Source organism: Rhipicephalus sanguineus, chromosome 3, assembly GCF_013339695.2.
Source record: "Rhipicephalus sanguineus isolate Rsan-2018 chromosome 3, BIME_Rsan_1.4, whole genome shotgun sequence".
NCBI classification, from domain to species: Eukaryota; Metazoa; Arthropoda; class Arachnida; order Ixodida; family Ixodidae; genus Rhipicephalus; species Rhipicephalus sanguineus.
The window spans coordinates 155752329-155772289 of record NC_051178.1 but is presented as its reverse complement, the minus strand read 5'-3'; the positions used below and the strand labels follow the sequence as shown (position 1 = coordinate 155772289).

The 19961-nt window shown below is 44.4% G+C and overlaps 3 protein-coding genes across 11 annotated transcripts in view; 1 reads left to right on the top strand and 2 right to left on the bottom strand.

The window, feature by feature from the left end:
• Positions 1-5255: 5255 nt before the first annotated feature.
• LOC119387534 (cyclin-dependent kinase 4) lies at positions 5256-13062 on the bottom strand. Its single transcript, XM_037654959.2, has 3 exons — positions 12810-13062; positions 8474-9117; positions 5256-6873 (listed from the first exon to the last, which is right to left on the bottom strand). The coding sequence occupies exons 2-3, from the start codon at positions 9089-9091 to the stop codon at positions 6505-6507; spliced, it is 987 nt and encodes a 328-aa protein (XP_037510887.1). The 5' UTR covers positions 9092-9117; positions 12810-13062; the 3' UTR covers positions 5256-6504.
• Positions 9185-14134, top strand: LOC119386001 (uncharacterized). Its single transcript, XM_037653355.2, has 3 exons — positions 9185-9221; positions 12478-12720; positions 13736-14134. The coding sequence occupies exons 1-3, from the start codon at positions 9185-9187 to the stop codon at positions 13978-13980; spliced, it is 525 nt and encodes a 174-aa protein (XP_037509283.1). The 3' UTR covers positions 13981-14134.
• LOC119387532 (protein AF-10) overlaps positions 13993-19961 on the bottom strand; it is a 52224-nt gene continuing 46255 nt past the window's right edge. For all 9 annotated transcript variants that reach the window (XM_037654949.2, XM_037654951.2, XM_037654952.2 and 6 more), the window contains one exon: positions 13993-15282. The gene's annotated coding sequence lies outside the window, so the exon portion shown is untranslated. The remainder of the gene's footprint in view (positions 15283-19961) is intronic.

Sequence of the window (19961 nt, the reverse complement as noted above, 5' to 3'; positions counted from 1 at the left end):
TTGATAAAGACGTGGCGATTACGTCAAGCAACCATGCAAGCAGCATGTCACGTCAGATAAAAGTAAAAGTGGCGTGAACACGTGCGGATGTGTGGCCACCAAAACAATAATCGTTCAGTATAACTAGCACGCTTGTATGAGGCACATTAACACATACAGAAAAGAAAATTACGGAGAAAGATATTTGGAACTGTTCAATCGGACGGTCAGTACATGTCCTGGCGTTGTCTGATCTTATCGGCACTATTCACAGCAGCCGGTTGCGTCAGAAAACCTCTGCGCCAATCTTACAAAAGCAAATTCGCTAGTTTTACGGCAACATATGTCTCAAGAACAGCTCACACGATATCTGACGCCTGCTGTTCTTTTTTTGTAATGAATCGGTACCGACTCGCTCAATCGCTAGGTTGGCCCAGCGAATTGGGCTTGAAGGACATGAGATCGGAGTCGCTCGCTCATTACGTTCACGAGAGTGACGATGACTTGCTCGTTCAATTCTCTCAAAGCGTGCGGTACGATCTGAGACGCTTCCATGGACATAATAGCATTTCTTGTAATCTTGGAAAAGGAGCGTGTTTTTAATTGTTGCTACAAAACATTAGCTTTGGCTTTCGACTCGAATATGACGCATGTGTTGCCTCTATCGAACGGTACAAATGAATCACCAAACAAAGAAGTAATTCACTTTGGCTATTACCGTACTTGCCCAGCATTGCTCACGAAGCATCCATCTAGACAAAACTGCAGGGGGAAGTTGGCGATTGCTTTTTCAAGGCGTGGAGACAGCGCGGATGATAAAGGATCAGGGGCACGTGAAATTTACAACTTCCTTTGCGCCTGTATTGTGATCTATGCGCTGTGCATGTCTTGTGCTTTCGTACTTGGAAATCTGCTCGAACATACAACAACGCGCGTCGTTTGGTATAGAGGTACCAAAATAGGAAGCTATTCGAGTCGTTTGCCAAATCGCACGATGCTCCGCGGGGGAGGCCCGTCCGTCCGGCCATCGCTCAGGGACCCGCTGCTTGCCAAGCGTCGTGATCGCTTGCCGCCCAATCAGAAAGGCTGTCCGCGCCGCAATCCCTCGGGCAGTGCAGCAACGGCAGCGATTGCGCAGTAAAGATGTACAGAAGAGTGCGCATCGGCGATGTCCTGCACCTACCAATGGCTTCCGAGATGGTCTTCGCGACTAGAAGCCGCACGGACGATTTCGGAGGTGTTGTTTTAAACCCAATCACACTGACGGTAGTGTAAAGCCAATCATTGTGCTTTTAGTACTAGGTTATTACTGTCCATGGGCATCTTGATTTGTCGTCCCAGACTGGCCACCCAGGAATAGGCTGAGACATAGCATACCCTGATGCTATTGGTTCATGTCAATTCTTAGGCCATCCAATTTGGCAAATAGAGCAGATCCTTTGCATATGGCTCATCTTGGCATTATCTCTGATGACTTAACACAGTCCGTCTCACATAGTGGAAGCAGGTCAAGCCACTGCATGCTTATAGTTCCTGAATAGCACGAGGCCAGGCTGCTCTTATCTGCGACATCACACTACCAGATCAAGAGCCCATTACTCAACTCTCAAAAGAAGATGACAAGCAATGCTCCTTTCGCATTCATTTTTCAGTAAAAACAAGTGTGAAAATGCGAGGGCCACTGCTGTTATGTTGCATGTCTGAGCACCCAGCCCTTGCCTCATTCAGGAGTTGCTGATTGAACAGATTGCAGCTTACCAAATCATGCACATGCTTTGAAATGTGGACATTTTGTTGGTTGCTCCAAAGATGACAGAGCTTCATCGATGTACTTGCTTTGTTGTCTGTCATACATATGTTGTCACAGCCGTCGTGGCTGGACATTTCCGCAGACAAGTGCCAATCATGAACTGTTATTATACACTTGCAGACTTGTGCATTTGGCCACCGACTGGGTGACAAAAGCTCCAGCTTTCCTTGCACCACTTACTGGGCCACGAGTAGACATCCTGTGCTTCTCGAGAGTGAATCATGTAATGGCTAAGCACGCCCAAAGACGCAATGGACAGCTGAATGTGTCAGACATAGAGAGGATGCAGCACTCTACTGTACATCTTCCAGCATCTTCGTTTCAGGCCTGCAGACCGCGGTCCCGACAGTCAGGCGTCACAAACGCGCTCGCGCACGTACGCTGCTCCCGGCAAAGTATGAATCTCGTCCACGTATCTGTAGCGTTTGCACTAGTCGTGGTTAATCACCGCTCTCTCTAACCGTCCCCACAAAGCAAACACATGCGGCTACGTACACGCACAATGTGCTTCGGTGTGTGTATGTGTGGTGTCTTTTTTGTTTGTTTGTTGGCCTCCGTTTAACAATAAAATGGCCTGTGTACAGAAAACGTGTTATGACTGGGCTCTTTATTGGTTATGGTGACACAAACAGACAGAACGCACCAGGAGGCTACTGAGCTTCCTGGATTAAACATGCTGTCTCCAGAAATTCATGATGCCAGCAGTAATATGAAACAGGCTCTATTTGCATAAAGACTTTATTTTTGTATTAACAAACAGAACGACAACAGGTGTACCTCTATGACGCACAAATGAGGGGTAGAACAGCTGTGTTTTGGCAATGAAGCATTGTGTGGTCCTGCCAAAACATGAAGCCTGATGTCAATAAGAAATGGACACATGCAGATTGATAACGCAAGGTGGTTTTGAACAGCATAGAAAGGCGTTTATCATGAAATTTTTTTTTTCTGGTTAAAAATATGTTGAATGAGATCTGGTGCAATTCCAGGTCCTCATAGACCATTTGGAATGTGCTGAAGCAGCAGCTCCTACTCATGGCTTGTATTAAGTGAATGGTGCAGTTTTCACTTCACAAACCAGAGCTGTCAGAGAAATATCTCCTCACTCCACTGACAAAATAGATCTTAAAAATTGACACCAACTACAGTTTGTTTTTCTCAGGTTTCGTACTTGAACAAGCAGGCATGCATTAAGAAATGTTTGGCTGTCACAAATAAAAAGAAACTGCTCAACAATTGCTGTTCTTTGTCAACATCTCTATCTACTTTCTGCCTGGGACTAACACTCCTGCTTTTTACAGCTTTTATGTTGAAGATGGAAGAGCCTGCATAATCATACAACTATTGTCAGTGGAATATTCGCGAGGGTACAACCCACCTCATTGTGGCATCCTTTATGATAGCAATAGTGCTTCACATGATTTTAAAGGGGCTATTAAACACCCTTGTTTACCAGTTAATCATCCATGCATGCACTAAACCATCACTGAACATAAGAGCCATGTATAGGGTGTCCTAAACAAAAGTGCACTTGCTGGCTTAATTTTGACTATCCTAGATCCCTGTAATGACCTCTAAAAACCTGATGCACATGGATAGAAAAACAAATTTCATCTTCAATAACATGCAACTGGGAATCGAACCCACGACATGGTGCTTTGAGAGATGAAATGCATTGTACAAATGATTCGTGGCCTGAGCTATGGCACCTCAGATAGACAGTTGTATTAGGCCTGTAAAAATGGACTCAGTCAGTGGCAATCAAGGAAAAAACCCACACAGCCACCAGCTCTAGTTTATGTGCATGTTTTCTTGTCTTGATAAAACTACTATAAAACACATTTCATTCCGCAAAGCAGGCCCAGCGAAAATTGCTTTTTGGGGGCTTTCATTCCGTCGTACGTTGCATCTGGTTGAAGGCAGCAGTGAAGCATGTCACCACAACGGGTGTTCACCTGACATCTCTAGTACACCAAAAGCAGTGATATGCACATAAAGGGGCAAAATACAGCAGCATTTTTATACGTTGTATCAAAAATAGTTTAAACATATAGTCATTGTAAACATACAAACATACAAGAAGGCACAAGTATTAGCTGAGTATGGCACATCTGAAAATACCCCTGAATAGTATGTACACTTCCTTTGCATGTCAAAAATGAACATAATTGAGCACACAAAATATGAGAGCAGCCACAGTGGCCACAAATGGTAGTCCTGTTTTCAGAGCCAAGCTGGCATATTATGAACGATCTGTATTAAAATGTAATGAAGTGAAGGACTGTGAGGGGTTGATTGACGGCTATATGGTGATAACTCCTGCTACCTCTGACAGCAAGGAACAAACCATAAGTGTGGTCAGCAGTATAATGTTTCTGATCAATGCGCAATGCTTAGACTATCGCACCTAAATTGGGTGCTACTGGATATATGAACAGTAAATTCGTAGTTGCCGCGTTACTTTTGTGACTCGCTCCAGAAATGATGTGGGCAGCCAATCACAGGCCCAACCAACATTGCGGTTAATAGCAACCGTGCAAATCTACCATACCAGTGCAAATTTCAGCCAAGCGCTTACAAGAACAATTCATAGCTGGTAACAAAGCTACGAAAACTGTCACATGCATTGAGCTAGGAAATGAATCGTTTACTTAACTCTTACTAGCTGTGCCAGTGCTGTATTGTACACACAGAGTCAACAGTCACAGCACATGATGGATGCCTCCAGTGGAGTGTCACGACAATGAATGAAATAGGCGAGCGAGGTGGAAATTCATTGCTACATCACTTAGCAGTAGTGAGAAATTATGACGATTACTAGAAAATGAAGATGCAGCTGTACCTCACACACAGAAAATTCAACTGGACAAACAGGAGCACATTTTAGTGCTCGAGATATGCTCACATGAGATGAGGGCTTGCACTGGCAGTGAAGGAACCGACTGGACCAGCACACATGTATATCTGCACCACCATTATGAGAAGAATATAAAAAAGAGAGGGCATGACAGCAGTGGTGAAGAGTTACACATACCTATACTAGAATAAAGATAAGATTACGTTCAGTATAGGTCAACATAATAACACGTGTGTCAAAATTAATCACAAAATGTGTGCTTCTCGAAAGAGTGCATCAGAACAAAATGTAATTAAGGCACAGTAGAGTGAGTAGCGTACTCATTCAGTAACAACACAGAAATAGCACCGGTCACACATGAGCAATACAAATTACTGCAACAAAAAACATGTGCTGCTCAGGCCTGCGAAGGATCAACGACAACTCCACAAAAGTTTAAATTGCCATACTTGTACAAATGCAAGACAATAATAAGCACACGTCAGGTGGTGAACTTTTTGTCTGAATATATGTATTTTTAAAATTGACAATTACACAAGCCCCAGGCTGCCATGGCAGCCAGTGGCTGATTCAGACACACAAACACACACACACACATACACAAAAAAAAGATGCGAGTAAAAAAGGGTGCTTGTAAGGCACTTCTGCTTCAGCCCTTTTCAACTGACTGCGCGTAGTCAAAAAAGCGCAGTTTCAATCAACCAGAAGTCCCTGTGATTGTACTTTGCAGCACTGTTTTGCATCTTACACATATAGGGAAGCACACCAATGGATTACTGAATCTCTTGCATGAACTATTGGTTTGGCACAGCCCTCTCAATTTTCAGAAAGTAGAGACCACAAGGTAGCCAATATCACCCATCATCTTGAATCTCATTGCTGGTTCCTTATGTACTGTCGCTTTCTGTTGCCTGTACTTTTGTTTTTTAGTTTAGTTTCCGGCGAGTCAAGCTGTAAAACGCAGCCTTTCTTTCCCTCCCCATCACACCTGATCACTTTCATATGCATGCTAGTGTACCTTCCGTGCAGTTGAATAAGCTAAAAGGGTCTTCCCCATATTTTTAGCTTGGTTAAAGAGCAGAATGATGAGCATGTTTGGAATGCATGCTACAGAAAAGGAAGTGTGTTATATCCATGAAAATTTGCATAAAAACTGCAAGCAAGAAATTAGTACAATACAGCATAAACAGTAGCCCATAAGCCCAATTTCTCAACTCTTGCAAACGAGACCATCACTCTAGTCTAAGATGTCTTTAAACTGATAATGGTTCCCATCCAAATGAAGCATCCCATCCAAATAAATCACCTTCTCTAAATACTCAATAAAAAGATTAAATGCCCCATGCAGAAACTCAAATAAATGCAGTGTGTCATGTACAACTGGCCTGAATGATGATGTGAAGAGATTCTTTTCATTTTCATAAAAGGTCAACACTAATGAAATGAAAAAGGGAGATGAACATTAACTAGATTCATAAAGTCATGGTTATGGGATTAACACAAATGCTGATACTGAACACTTCCCAGATTTACACATGTTCAATTTTTTGTCACAACATCACGGTACACTTCTATTAAAGGCACTACAAACATACCAAGGCCATAACTTACTTGTGTACCAGAATTAAAAGAAAAAAAGGAAGATAATCCTAAATAATCAGTGCTCAAAATTCATCGAAGGAAACAGTAGCTTCTGGAGGAGGCATCCAGGTCAAATTCACAAAAGCAACCGAAAGAAAGACTCCTGTCAGGACCGAAGAGTTGCATTGTGAAGAATTTGAAAATCACCTTTCCACAGTCGCTGTTCACGCGATGCTGCAGATGTCTCCCGACTGTGGTCATGTCGTCCAGTCCATTATCACGAAACAGTGACATCGTTGACATCTGCCAAGCACGGGTGCGCTAGAGCGGCCTTCGCTGTGATGCGACGGTGGGGGCAGAAACGCAGCATCTGGCGTAGTAGATCCATGAAGGGACCTTCAAGTTGTGGCACAGCTTGCTCCAAAGAAGTTCCACAAGAGCTGAAGTTTGAGAATGTCTGCCTTGAAACAGCAGCGTCCGCTGGCCATTCGTCTGCTGGGGGAAGGCCTATGATGTCTAAGATCCGTGACAGTTGCTCTGCCTCAGAACGGCCACTGAACAGAGGCCTGCGACGTGCCATTTCTGCGAGTATACAACCGCAGCTCCATACATCCACCGGTGAACCATAGTTTGCTTGAAGAAGAACCTGCAGGGATTTTACCGGCCTGTTACGAGCATGTGACTGCACTTTTAGCGATTTCATACCTGCCAAGCTAGAGACTTCTAAAATCAGGAGACTGGATCGCTGCAGGAGGGGGGGGGGGCAGAAGAAGATTGTTTCGGGTGACGCCTGTGAGCGGTCAACAAAAGTGTCCAGCGACGGCCTCGCGCCCTTGGCATTGGAACGTTCGAAGCAGGCCGGTGGCCTGACTAAAACACTGTTACCATAGAAGTGTTCCAGCCTCTCTACTGTTACTGTGCCTACTTCGAACTGGGCCATAGAATGAGCGACGTGCCAACCAGCGCCAGCGGTCGGGGTCTGTGTGTGTTTGTGTATTTCTGGTGAAAGGAGGAGAGCCCGACAGGAAACAGCAGGGGCCAGCAAACCGTGCGAGCTGCGCGGACATTCCCTCTTCTTTGGCGAGCCATATAAATGAGATCGTGTTCTTTCAATCACCGGTTTTTCTTTTACTGTACTTTATTTCCAAACTGGGTTGAGCCAGTTTATCGGGAGATTTATGACCACGATCGTAAAATCGGGAAGACAGGTCAGAAATTGGAAGTCTCCCAGCCAAATCGGGAGAGTTGGCAGGTATGCAATTTGTGGGACAAGAGCCTGGCCTCGCAGCTTGTCAGCCCAGAAAGCCATACGAACGGAATAATTTCATCTTGAGCAACTTATCATGTCCGGAAATTAACAGACATGTACGGTACTCACGGATTCAAGCGAGACATCAAATTTTTGAGTATAACAACTGGTATGTGCAATTGCTCAAGATAACCACGTCATGTCGCAACGAATTTGGTATTTAAAGATAATGTTGGCTCTGGTCTACGTGTCCCAGTCGAAATTATGCCGATATGATCCGAACTGAATGTGGTGGAAACGAAAGTATGTGCATTCCTTAGTCCTGAGTTGTCCTATTTCAATCCGTGAGTACTGCACTTACACACAGAATAGCACCAGCCAAGGAAGACCATGGAGTTGAGGTATTTTTTTGTATAAAGGGGTTACAATTTCTCCTTCCAGAACATTAACGGTAAAAGACTTGAAATTGCCTGTAGGCGTACTGGAGCGTCCCTGCTACATACATACTTAAGATTATCCATGAACAAAATGAAGGTAATTTTAATCCTGTGCAGGGGAAATGTTTGATGCAGTGCCTCGTACCAATTTGTTCACATCAGGAACGATACTGCTACATTACTAAATGCGATACTGAACGACAGAGAGTGGTGTCGAGGAAGACGTGATTTGGGACTGGCGCACTCTCAGCCATCTTGTCCATGCTCAGATGTAGTGTAAACACATTACTGGCAACAGTATTGGCTTTCACGTAACAACATTAATTCAGTTTTTGAAAAGCAAAATGCCCTGAGGATGTGCAGTAGCTACCTGCCTTTAATGTAGACGCTTTTGTCTGAACGTGCACACTTTCAAGAGCAAACAGTTTACTACATTCACAATGCAACCATGATAAAAGAATCGAGGAATGCCATAAGGCAGAACTTAAATACCTTGTAATTACAAAACAGAACCCACAAGTCTCCTGTTTGCAAACAATGAAAAATATGGGCATACATACCTCAGGTGGACGATACCAGAGCGTGACCACAACAGGCGTCAGTGACATTTCCCGCTCGTACAGACGGGCCAAGCCAAAGTCGGCAAGCTTGAGCTGCCGCTGAGCTGTCACCAGGACATTCTGAGGTTTCAGGTCACGATGAACGATGCGATGTGAGTGCAGAAACTCCACTCCGGTCAGCAGCTGCTTGAGGAGCCAGGCAATGAGCTCAGGCTCAAGGCCTGGCTCAGGGCAGCGCTCCAAGAATCCTGCCAAGTCCTGGTCAATGTGCTCGAAGACGAGAAAGAGAACTAGCTCCCGCTCCAGCCGGTTGCCATGACAGATATCCAGCAGACGCACCACATTTGGGTGCTGTGCAGCGTCCAGCTGACGGAGGAGGCCGATTTCACGCAGTGTACCGGTCGGGATACCCTCCTCGTTAAGCGACACGCGCACTTTCTTCAAGGCAACAAAACGTCCTTCGTTCTGGCGGTCTCGGGCCTTGTACACAGTGCCAAACGCACCTGTACCAATCTGGGCAATTTCCTCGTAAGCACTGCCATTGGTGAAGACGTCCCCAGCCATATTTGTCAGGGAAGTGTCAGCTGGCCTTGTCATTGGTGGGGATGGTGGGGACATGAACTCTCCCAGGTGGTGCAAGAAGTCTGTAAAGACGCACGTTGCTGCTTTGTCAAAAAAAAAAAAAAAAAGGCTGAATGCATGTCAGTAAGCATGGTGAACAGGATAGTCGGCACTATGGAGGACAAAAGTAGCCAGGGCACGGGCTCCATGGCAAAAGCGAGCTTCTGCCCCGTTAATCTATGGCCCCTTCTCACTTTGTGGATAGCTGCATAGGCCACAAAAGCTATTACTGGCTGAAACTCATATTTAGAGGCTGCACTCCTAAAAATGGCACAGCCGGCATTCTATTTGGGGGGGGGGGGGGGTGATGTGTCCCCTCTATATATATGTAAATTTGTTTTGTAGGTATTCATGTGTATATGCACACAGAAACTGCAAGGTAAGGAAAGTGGCGAGGTTGCACCTCCCAACCTCTCGCTATGCCTATGGCTCTCCCCACAGGCTCGAGAATTCAGCTTTTTCCCACATCTAGTGTCCCAGGCAGTTCTGTGCCCAACAGTAAATGATGCAAAGGGCTGTTTGTCTTTTGCATTTATCTTCTCCAAGGAGTCCGACACTATGCATTGGCCCAACTCAAGCCTATATCCTACGATGTGACAAGTGCAAGTCACATTCACTTGCTTTAAAAGAAAACCAAGCGCTAGAGTGAGAAACACCAGCATGGCGACTAATGTTTTAAGAAAATGTGCATAAATCTTGACTATACACAAAACAGCTGACGCTTATGACACGTTGAAATTAGTGGCATGATGTTTATTCAGAAAATTTACATAATCGATAGATATTTTATGTCCCTCGAACCAAAGTAGATGACCACAAATAACAGCTGCTCGTTGCTTTAAGCACAACACTAATTCCTTAGACGAAGCACCATGATTGACTAAGCCAGGGCAATGGTCTACATAGCAGGTGCAATAACGTTTCATGCCACGCCACAGCCTGAACAACTTGATTTATTTTCCTTCGGTATTTCCTTGCGGCAAGTACATTGAAGACATATCAACAAATCCCCACTACATATGTACCAACGTACCTCTTCATTATTAAGGTAATAACAATGTGAGTAGGCCCATGCACATTTCCACAACCTTACTAGCTAAATGCAGTAAAGGTACTTCTTTAAGATGCCACAGTAAATATTTTAATTTCTATTGCTTCTTTGCCTCCCCAACCCCTACTTACACAACATGGATACAAGCCTTTAGAATGGACGATAAATGGGCCAGCTGATATTTCATCCTAAGGCAACCACAGAACTGTGGCAACAAAACACGAGGGAGGACACAAACAAGTACTCATTCACAACAAGGTTTTTACCGCACACAAGGAAACAATGTTATATACAGTTAAAACTCGATCTAACAAAACCAGATTTTATGAAATTTTAGATATAAGAAAATTTCTATTCCCCAGCAGGTACCCATAGGGCTAAATGTTGTCATCAACTCGAATCAACAAAGTTATCATGGCACTAAACCTGATTTAATGAAGTTTGTACGGAGATAAACCAGCAAAAAATGCAGTCATATCTTTCTAACATTGACACAAACGGGTTTTTATTTTTTCTTTGGGGTGCGCCGCAACACTATTGCATTAAAACATCTAATCGCCCTACCTAGTCACGACCTTACTTTAATTTTGACGAGGCTGCGCTCATGCAAGGAACAACGGACTTAACAGACAGTAGTGCTTTTGTGCACAAATTACTCTAGGGGAGGTAGTGGTTCATTGTCCCTGTAAATGCTCCGACATGAACACGGTGGTTGCTTTCGTTATTTAGTGGTTAATGTGAGAGATGGTACTGATCGTCTCCTCGCAACTTTCTTGTTCTGCCTGCTCACACAATCACTGCATTCGTTTTCCCCGTCATCGCACATGGCAGCTTGTCATAGATAGCTTCACAAGACCATCTACCTCACGCGACTCTATCACCTGGACATAGCAGGCCCCATGTTCGGGCCGCCCTCGCAGACTTTTCAGACCCACAGGCATGTGTTCACGGCAAATAAAATTCCTAGGTAGATATCAAGTGGCGCTACGCTATAATTTTAGGTATTAAGGACCAAAAAATCCCTTTTCTCAATTTTACGAACTTCCCGATTCAACAAAATAAATCAACTGCAGTCATCACTTCGTTAAATCAAGTTTCAACTGTGCAGACCCATCGGACATGTCATGTGGCCTGGAAATAAGACAAGAAAGGCAGGCACATCGATCCCATTTTATATAAAGATTATTCTAATTAAAACAAGATGGAAGTTGGAGGGAAGATGGATGCCTGAAGTGGTGATAAGGCGTCAACATTGTTCCACAACTTATCAATCATCCCAATATTTAAGACATGTGCCATTGTGGATGGTTTTGTCTCTAGTTCTTGTGGTGTGTGTAGTACATCTGAATACATAGTTTGTTTCCATAGAAGAAAGAAATGAAACACCGAGACAGCACTGCATCACGCAGCATGTCTTTGCAAGTCAATGCTTCATGAAGAAATCTACTCCATTTTTTCTCCTCTGCAAAATTGGTCCACCGTGCGACACTGCTTAGCACTGTGCTTGGTTCATGGTAGGTTTTAACTGATGTGCAGTTCTTCAGGCACAGATTTTCTTTTAATGTGTTTGTAATCCCTCAGCCACTTATACTGCAATGTGTACATTAATTGCCTTCTTTGCAACATGTGCGTGGCAGCCACATGTTGCTGTCACACCCACTGTCCTTTTACCAGAGAGTGTGCCAAGTGTGGCAGTTACAGGACTCGAACTTACCATGACATGACCATGCACTGGACTGACTCGTCTGACTTCAATTACATTGAACATTGCTCCCTCCTATTCCTTCCTTCAGATCTTTTTATCCCTCGAGTGTTGTAAAAACAATGCACACCTGGGTGCCTTGTATTGGGTAGGGGCGTCAAACAAGTACAAAGCTGCCATTCTGGTAATAAATGGAAATTTCCGCCATTTCTCTCAACGTTTGAGATCACCATTAATTGCTTTCACACACTTTGTACATGTGGTAATGTTTTCGCTTTTCTTTGCGTTTCTCTTTGAACGTAAAAGTCCCATTAACCGAGTGAATATCTTTGGTGACCGCGAAAGTCACAGCACATTCTTTCTCGTTTTATGCTCATTTCTTAACTTTTCCGTAGGTCAGCCTTTTGATCACGCTTAACTCCCTCGTTCGTGTACAAGACGTGTAGAGAATACGTTACTATCTTGATTTTCAAGTGACGATCGAGAATCGGCTACGTCCGACCATGGACAAACAGTAAAGCACTTTTAAAAACTTCATTTGTTTGCTGCTGTGAGTAGCAACGGCCGCTTATCGACACCTGCTAAACCCACTCAAAGAGTGTAAAACAGCCTGACGGACTAAACGCCCAGCAAACAAATGTTTTCCTACTTATACATTATACGTTATAACGCTGTCACGTTCTCGCTACAACGTTAAAGAAACAACTTCAAACCTTTACACAGCAGCTAAAGAAGAAAAAGACGACGCGCGCGTACTGGCATCAAAGCCGGTGCCCCTGGTGCCACGGCATCATGTTTACCGTCGGCTGCCGGCTACTCGGCGCCGCGCCATTTCTACAACCAAAATTTACCTAAAATGCGGACCCCTGAAAGGTAAGGCTGCGCTGCACGCCTTTATTTATTCACGACTCGACGCTTCACCAACTTTGGCCGTAAACAAACATTACGCTGGCGTTACTTACCGGCGGACTGGCAGGTGCCGAATGTTGTGTTCACGACACAGCGCTTTGCAGTTTGACGCACCGAATAGCAGCAAGCACTGTGAATAACTTCACAGGTTGAAACAACGTGAACACTTGGCTATTTAGATAGTGAATGTCCAATTACCGCCCTATCGCATTGTTCTTGGAGATCACATTTAACGCGAGAACCGGCGCAACTTCGTCATGCCGATGGCGATGTGTTCGAACTGGTTGAGTGTATGGTCTTGCAGCGAACAGCACTGCAGGGTCGCGTTTTTTAAAGCCCCTGAATTAACTTTAGCGGTTTTGTCTGCCTTTTCCGATGCTATTGCATGTCTTGTTTCGTTACTCCTCACGCATCAGGAGGAGCGCGATAACGTAAAGCTATTCCATCGATAACCCCGCGCGACTGTTCGAGATCTCCCGGGCCTTGCCCACTGAGCTTGCTTCTCAAGGGACGCAAAGAAAGCCTCAAAGACGCGTTAATACGCCGTACCAGAGTCCTCCCGAACAAAAACTAACGTAATGACTCGAGAATGCCCTGTCTTCTGGAGTGGGTCTGCATACAACGCAATTACGTGCCGGCAAACTTCCGTCAACAGCTCGTATTTCATGGTCACAGGTGTTTGTTCTCCGATCCGATCGAAATTCGTATCCGTTTTGAGACTTTCAGTGTGTAATCAATTACAGAACTATGTATTCAGCATTCCCAAATGGCATAATCCTTATGTTCTCTTCGCTATAACACAATTTTGTCCTATTTTAAACTTCACGACTTCACTGCAACATTTCGTTTTATTTGACACTGCACTTCTTTATATAGTTCTTACATGTAGTACAGCTATTGTGAAGTCTTAACAAGAGTGAACAGTTGATCGAGAGAACAACTGACACCGAAGTAATAACCCTCATATTTTCCCTTGTAGGGGTGCACTGCTTCATGTTGTTAAACAACGACACAGTCGCTGTGACTGCCTTCATCCTGGCAACAGTGTTAATTGTCCTCAGAAGATCCCTTCGCAAGATGGTGATCCTGTGCATCATCTTCCCAAGCATGCCGATGCTGACCCTGATTGCCATCAATAGTCTTCGTCCCGGGGCCGAGCTGCTGCTGAGCTTGGTGGCGATTTCAACCATCAGCTTCTTGCGACGCAAGTTTTTCTACAACTAGAAGAAAGCCGCATAAAAATGCCGACGTTTATTTACTATTTACAAGACATGCAGTAGGAAGAAAAAATACTGCACAAACAATACATATTGTCAAAATTAACAGAAATGAACACTTATGCTACTTAAAAGATCTCAACGTGATTCATTGTCTTTTTGTACAGGTTACACAAACAAAAACAACTTGAACATGAACTTTTGTACAGTGTAATGGCATCATTGGAGGACATCTGCCAAGGGAGAAGGTTTTGATAAGAGACCTGGCTGAACTGTCCAAATGAAAGAATGCCAGGCAACTAGATGCCAGGTTACTGCAAAGGCGACCATAAAACACCAGACAGCAACTCAGTTAACTGGGGAACACAGTGGACTGGTGTGTGTGTGTTTGTCGGGTCGAGCGGCACTAGTACAGGTTGTGCCGGGGAACGCCTGCATCTACCTCGTAGCTAACACCGGTGGCTGTAGAGTTCTTGCTCATTCGGGGGCATGCCATAAGTTAATAGGAGCAAGACTCTCACTTCACAGGTAAATATACAAATATACATGACATAGAAATCATTAAAATGAAAGAGTAGCCTTTCCTACGGGAAAGTTGCTTTGTTTTCTGTAGCGTTAGCCAACGCGTGTGATGAATTTTTGTGCCTTCGACTGCTGGCACGCGTGAACTGAAACAACTGACCAATATGACAGCAGCTGCCGTGACATTAACACCGACTGTACTGAACACAACAGTGAAAAAATGGGAAGGGAAGAAATCGAGCTACGCTGCGGTGCACGAGGCAAAGGCTTGTACAGAGCTGCGCTCGTCCTTTGCCACAAGACAACCTCTTCCTTTTGACAGAGGGAGACGATGAAGCGAGTAAAAGGCTCGTGTAAAACCGTCTCTACCGAGTGTAGAGATGAAATGCAGACATCCCGACCTGGGGAGGGTTGGGGTGGGAGAGAAAACATGTTGCTAATCTCTGAGTAGCGATGAAGTATAAAACAATAAAATTATATTATCAATGACTTTCCCTGCAGTCTGTTCAGCTATGAAGCCTGCCCGAGAATCGTAGGGGGCACTGCTTGTCCCAAGTGCGAACAGTTGACAATGCTTCCTTGATGCGCAACATCATGAGAATGTATCCTGTACAGACAGCGCTGAGGTGATTTGCGCAGGCGGCTCCTAGCTATTGCTCGGCTGGCGAGAGGTTGACAGTGTGGAGCCTCGATGCGATGAGTTCTCGGTGGAGGGAACTCCTTCTGGGTGCCCCATCGCTGGCCGGCCAGGGAAGCCGTGCTGTAATGCTGCACTCAACTCGTTTGCCTGCACAAACAAGTTGCAATGGTGTTTTGACACTACTGCAATGCATCGTAGGATATTACTCCTGGCCACCACAGCCACATTTCAATGGCGACGAAGTGCAAAAACGCTTGTGCACTTTGATTTAGGTGCGCATTAAAAAAAAAAAAAACTGAGGTAGTCAAAACAAATCCAGAGTACCAGATACTAAGTGCGGTTTTGGCATGTAAAGAACACTGATGATGGCACTGTACTCTGCGTAGCACATCAAAGCATGGCAAGTACTTTCTTCTTCATGCAGGCCCTTAAATTTAGTGACATTCTTAACCGTGAAATTCGTGTGAATTAATAAACATAAACTTTACACAATGTAGCAATGAAAGATGCGAAAAGACCAACACACTCATGTCAATATATAAAGCACGTCAGACAGTCTGTCGTCATACTTCTACTACGTTTGAAGACAACAGCACTACAAGATGGCACATTTCGGCCTTGTTTAATTATTTCAATACATTCCTGCCTTGTTTAGCACTATTCAACATGTTACAAAAACACTTATGGGCACTCTTTAAAAGTAAAAAAAGATTGTTACAGTGACAGCAGTACTACTAACTGTTGTCGTTGTGATTGATGTTTGAATATGTGCAGATTTCAATCTAATGTTCATGTCAGGCCCGTAGCCAGGAATTTTTTTCTTGTCGGGGAGGGGGGGGGGGTAAGGAGGTGCCTTGCTGGAGGCCTTGACTATATTATAAAAGAACACCTATTTTCATTATTTATTTTCGGTAAAACACCCCCCCTCCATCCGGGGAGGGGGGGGATGCCTAGGACCTCCACCTGTCTACAGGCCTCGTTCACGTATACTTTTCCTCATGGTATTCTGAATTGCTTTTGAAGATAATTGAACAAGGCTTCAATAAGGCTTCATAGAGGGCTAGTTGGTATGGCATCGCTCTTTTGCTATGCTATACTGCTGCAACAAGACCAAAAATGGTGCACTGCACACGATGTGGTTGCAAGCCTATGTGAAGCGATACCAAGGTATTGGGTCGCTGCAAGTCTAAATAAGGATGAGAAATCTTAGAAGCTTATATCAGCTTATATTAGAAGCTTATAAAAACGACCAGGCAAGCCATGTGAGCTTTCCTTCTGTTGCACTGGGAAATCAAGTCTTTAATTTCATAAGACGAGCATTACATAAACCCATGCGTACCCACTTTGAATCTAAAATTTGTGCAGTTCACTTTCAGCTTGTTATTTTTCTCTTCACCATCCTTTAGTTTGTGATTACAGGGAGACCGTAAAATACTGTAATGCGAAAAAGCAGCCACAACTCTTCAACAAATGAACAAAAGGTAGAACGCTTTATTTTGTTTGAAAGGTCATTCAATTCTGTACAAGAACTCAAATTTCAGTTCTAAAATATCCACCCTACACTTTGATACAGGCTTGACGCTTCTGGAAATTTTTCAAGATAGTTGCGATGTATTCGGGAGAGATTTTGTCGCATGCTTTTTCCAGAGAACATTTGAGCAATTTGATAGATTCCCGCTTCCGCGCCGGTCGTTCATGCAGCCTGTCTCCGGCAACTGTTTGATGACGCAATGGACTTGAACATGCTGCAATCTGATCATTTTTGCAATCTCTGGAATCATCGTACCCTGCTTGCGGTGGGAAACGACTGGTGGCACAACTCTTCAGAGACAAATTTCCGATAAAAAAGATTGGAACACCGAGAACAGTAGAAATGCCAGTTCTATATCAAAAACGAACAATCAACGCAATTTTAATAATGTCTGTGCTAAAAGATGTGAATATACTAAAATAAAATAAAATTCGAAGTGAGTTACAGTATTTTTTGGTCACTCTGTACATCTGACGTTCATTGCAATCAATAAACAGTCGAAATTTTGTGCGCATGTGTGTCTGATCTTTCCATTTTTAGTCCTGGTCTAACAGTGTAGTGCAGCAAAAGAACAAAAGTAATTGAGCTAAATTTCTGGAAATGAAAAGCACTTCAACATGGCATTTTTGAACCGTTGCAAATTCAAAACAAACCAAGTAAAACAGCGCAGGTCACAAATGCTGCTTGCTACTGCAGCATGTAATGGGGTGAGACAGCAGTGATGTACAGTATGGACCACTCTTAAAGGAAACAGCTAATTGGCACATAAATCATCAGCAACTTGAATTCATCATTATCACTGAAAACAAGTGGCTGATGTCATGTATTTGGCATACTTATACAGAAAGCCCTTTGTCTAAACTGAGCTGCGACCATTTCCGATGTAGCACTAGTTTCGTAAATATACCCTGAAAAAGTAGAATGTACTGTTTCTACTCTGGAAATACACAACAAAATACTTCCACCAAAGTGAATGTTACAGATTTGGCAAAAGCAAAGGTCGATATAATGCTGCCAAAGTTAACTTCGAAGCACTACGAGTTCTAGTGAATTCTAGAGCTGTGCGAATAGCAAAATTTTGGGTGCGAAGCGAATTCGAATATTGAAGTGTGAGTGCGAATCGAATCGAATATTTTTCGAATATTTCTAGAATATTTTTCGAATACTTCGAAGTGAAATTGCAGAAAAAAATGTTAGAGAGGATTCCTAAGCATATTCTTATGAGATAGCAACATGAAAGCGTTTCTTTTCGCAAGGTTGATGAAGCACTGGCGGGGTGGTGTTTCATAGTTGTCTTATCAAGAATGAGGCAATGTAGAGGCCGAATTCTATTTATGTACATGATTTAGTGCAACCAAAGCGTTGCCGACAACACTTTACACGTGATAGGCAAAGATGCCATTTCCTCAGCCTCTCCTCCTCTTTCAACTTCTGTGGAAGCCCAACTGATGTGGCGGACAAGGGTGTGCTCCCTTCAAGTCCGGAGTTCCAAATCTGCCTCGTAGACGTCGATATATAAGAACATCTGAAATTTTGGATGCTAAAAAGCTTCGGCTTCCGATTTTTCGGACTTCCTGCCCAAATTTCAGGTCCAAAACAGCATTACAGTGAAACCTCGGTGATACGATCACAGCTCATACGAATTTCGGGGTGATACGAATTTTTCGTTGGTCCCGGCCAAGGCCCATTGGCCTGCTATATAATGGAGTACGGTTGTTGCGAACCGATTTTCACCCATCGACGTTTGATACGAACGTACGCTACCGCCCAGGTGCGAAGAGGTGCTGTCCGTGCTAGGTCCATTCGTTTCACCTGCACTTCGTGAACCGGTTCACGGTGGCGCTGCACTCCAGCATTTGTTTCAAGAGTTCAACATGGCGGCGTCGGCATCGCGGTATTCGTTTCGAAAAAGTGCAGCCGTCGCGCAAGGCTAGTTCACGAATTCCCTGCACTTACTCGTGAGGTAGTGCCGAGTCCGTGCAGCACAAGATGGCTGTAATAGCAGCAGACGACGTAGCCGACTGCATTCGTGGCTATTTTAACGGCGCCCAACAAATACGTCAGTGAATGTTTTCCGGCAGTTTGAAATGCCAGGCAGCGTAAGCGGCGGCGACTTTTACGAATCACAAACTCCACAATTCGCGAGACAGCTGGCCGTAGCAGAGGGTTTGAACGACATCTGCACTCTCGTATTCGTTTCGGTATCTCGTTGCTGCTGCACTTTCTGAAACGTTCCCTGCATGACGACGGCACTCTGACGTCACCAACATGAACCAGTTCAGATAGTGCAGAGTGAATCGAATGGACCTGCTGTCGCGGAAGACGCGCCAAGCACGTGCGAGCGTGGGAACGCAAGGGTGGGTATGCGCGCCGCACCGCCAAATCGCCGAAATCACGGTGTAAGAAAAACACTTTTCTTACGGTCAGAATAAACCTTTAGAGACACTTCACGGCCTCTGCGATTGTGTGCGCGAATCTTTGAGACTCTTATGTGCCTCCGTGTGCCTTCGCGTTTAGATTACAGAGGACATTAGCGCCATGCTTCTTTTTTTCTAATGCGTCGACGCGGGCTGCTGTCGTTGTACTGTGCTTACACAGTACCTGCCTGCCTCGTGCATCAGACATTCTATGAAAGGTGGACGAGAACCGAAAGAAGGCGAGGATGGTCTTGGCGAAGGAGTCAGGCCTCACAACCTCAACATGCGCGACCGATGAGGTCGCACTCGTGCGGGCACGGCCGTAAGTCTCCCAAAAAGTCATCCTCAACACCTCCGCGATAACAAAATCATAACACAGGACCGTGTTTCTGTAATTTTGTGGCCTTGATCCATCGCGTCAAAGCGCTTCTTTTGTTACTTTTGCTGCAGTACTCCGGTGTCATGCAAAAAAAAAAACATACTAAAATTTTAAAGGGGCTACTGCTGTCGCGGGTCACAACGCACCTCGTTCATTAATTAAATACGCGTACGGACCGTATATTTACGAGTGCTGGTGTGATTACCGACATCTAAAAACTTGACTGACAATCATTCAGGGGTCTTTCTGACGTTGCTGCGGCCCTCAAAAACAATAAATAAAAATGTACGCCAGCTTTCTTTTGTCGCATGCTAATTTTCCATACTTTCTGGTGATACGAATTTCGGATGATATGAATATTTTTGGTGGTCCCGTGAGATTCGTATCACCAAGGTTTCACTGTATTTGAGCACCCACCTCTGCCACGTCTTTCATCTCCATGTTGGAACCAGCGTTTTCTTGAGTTAGTACATTTGCGACCCTAGCAAAGCTTGAAAGG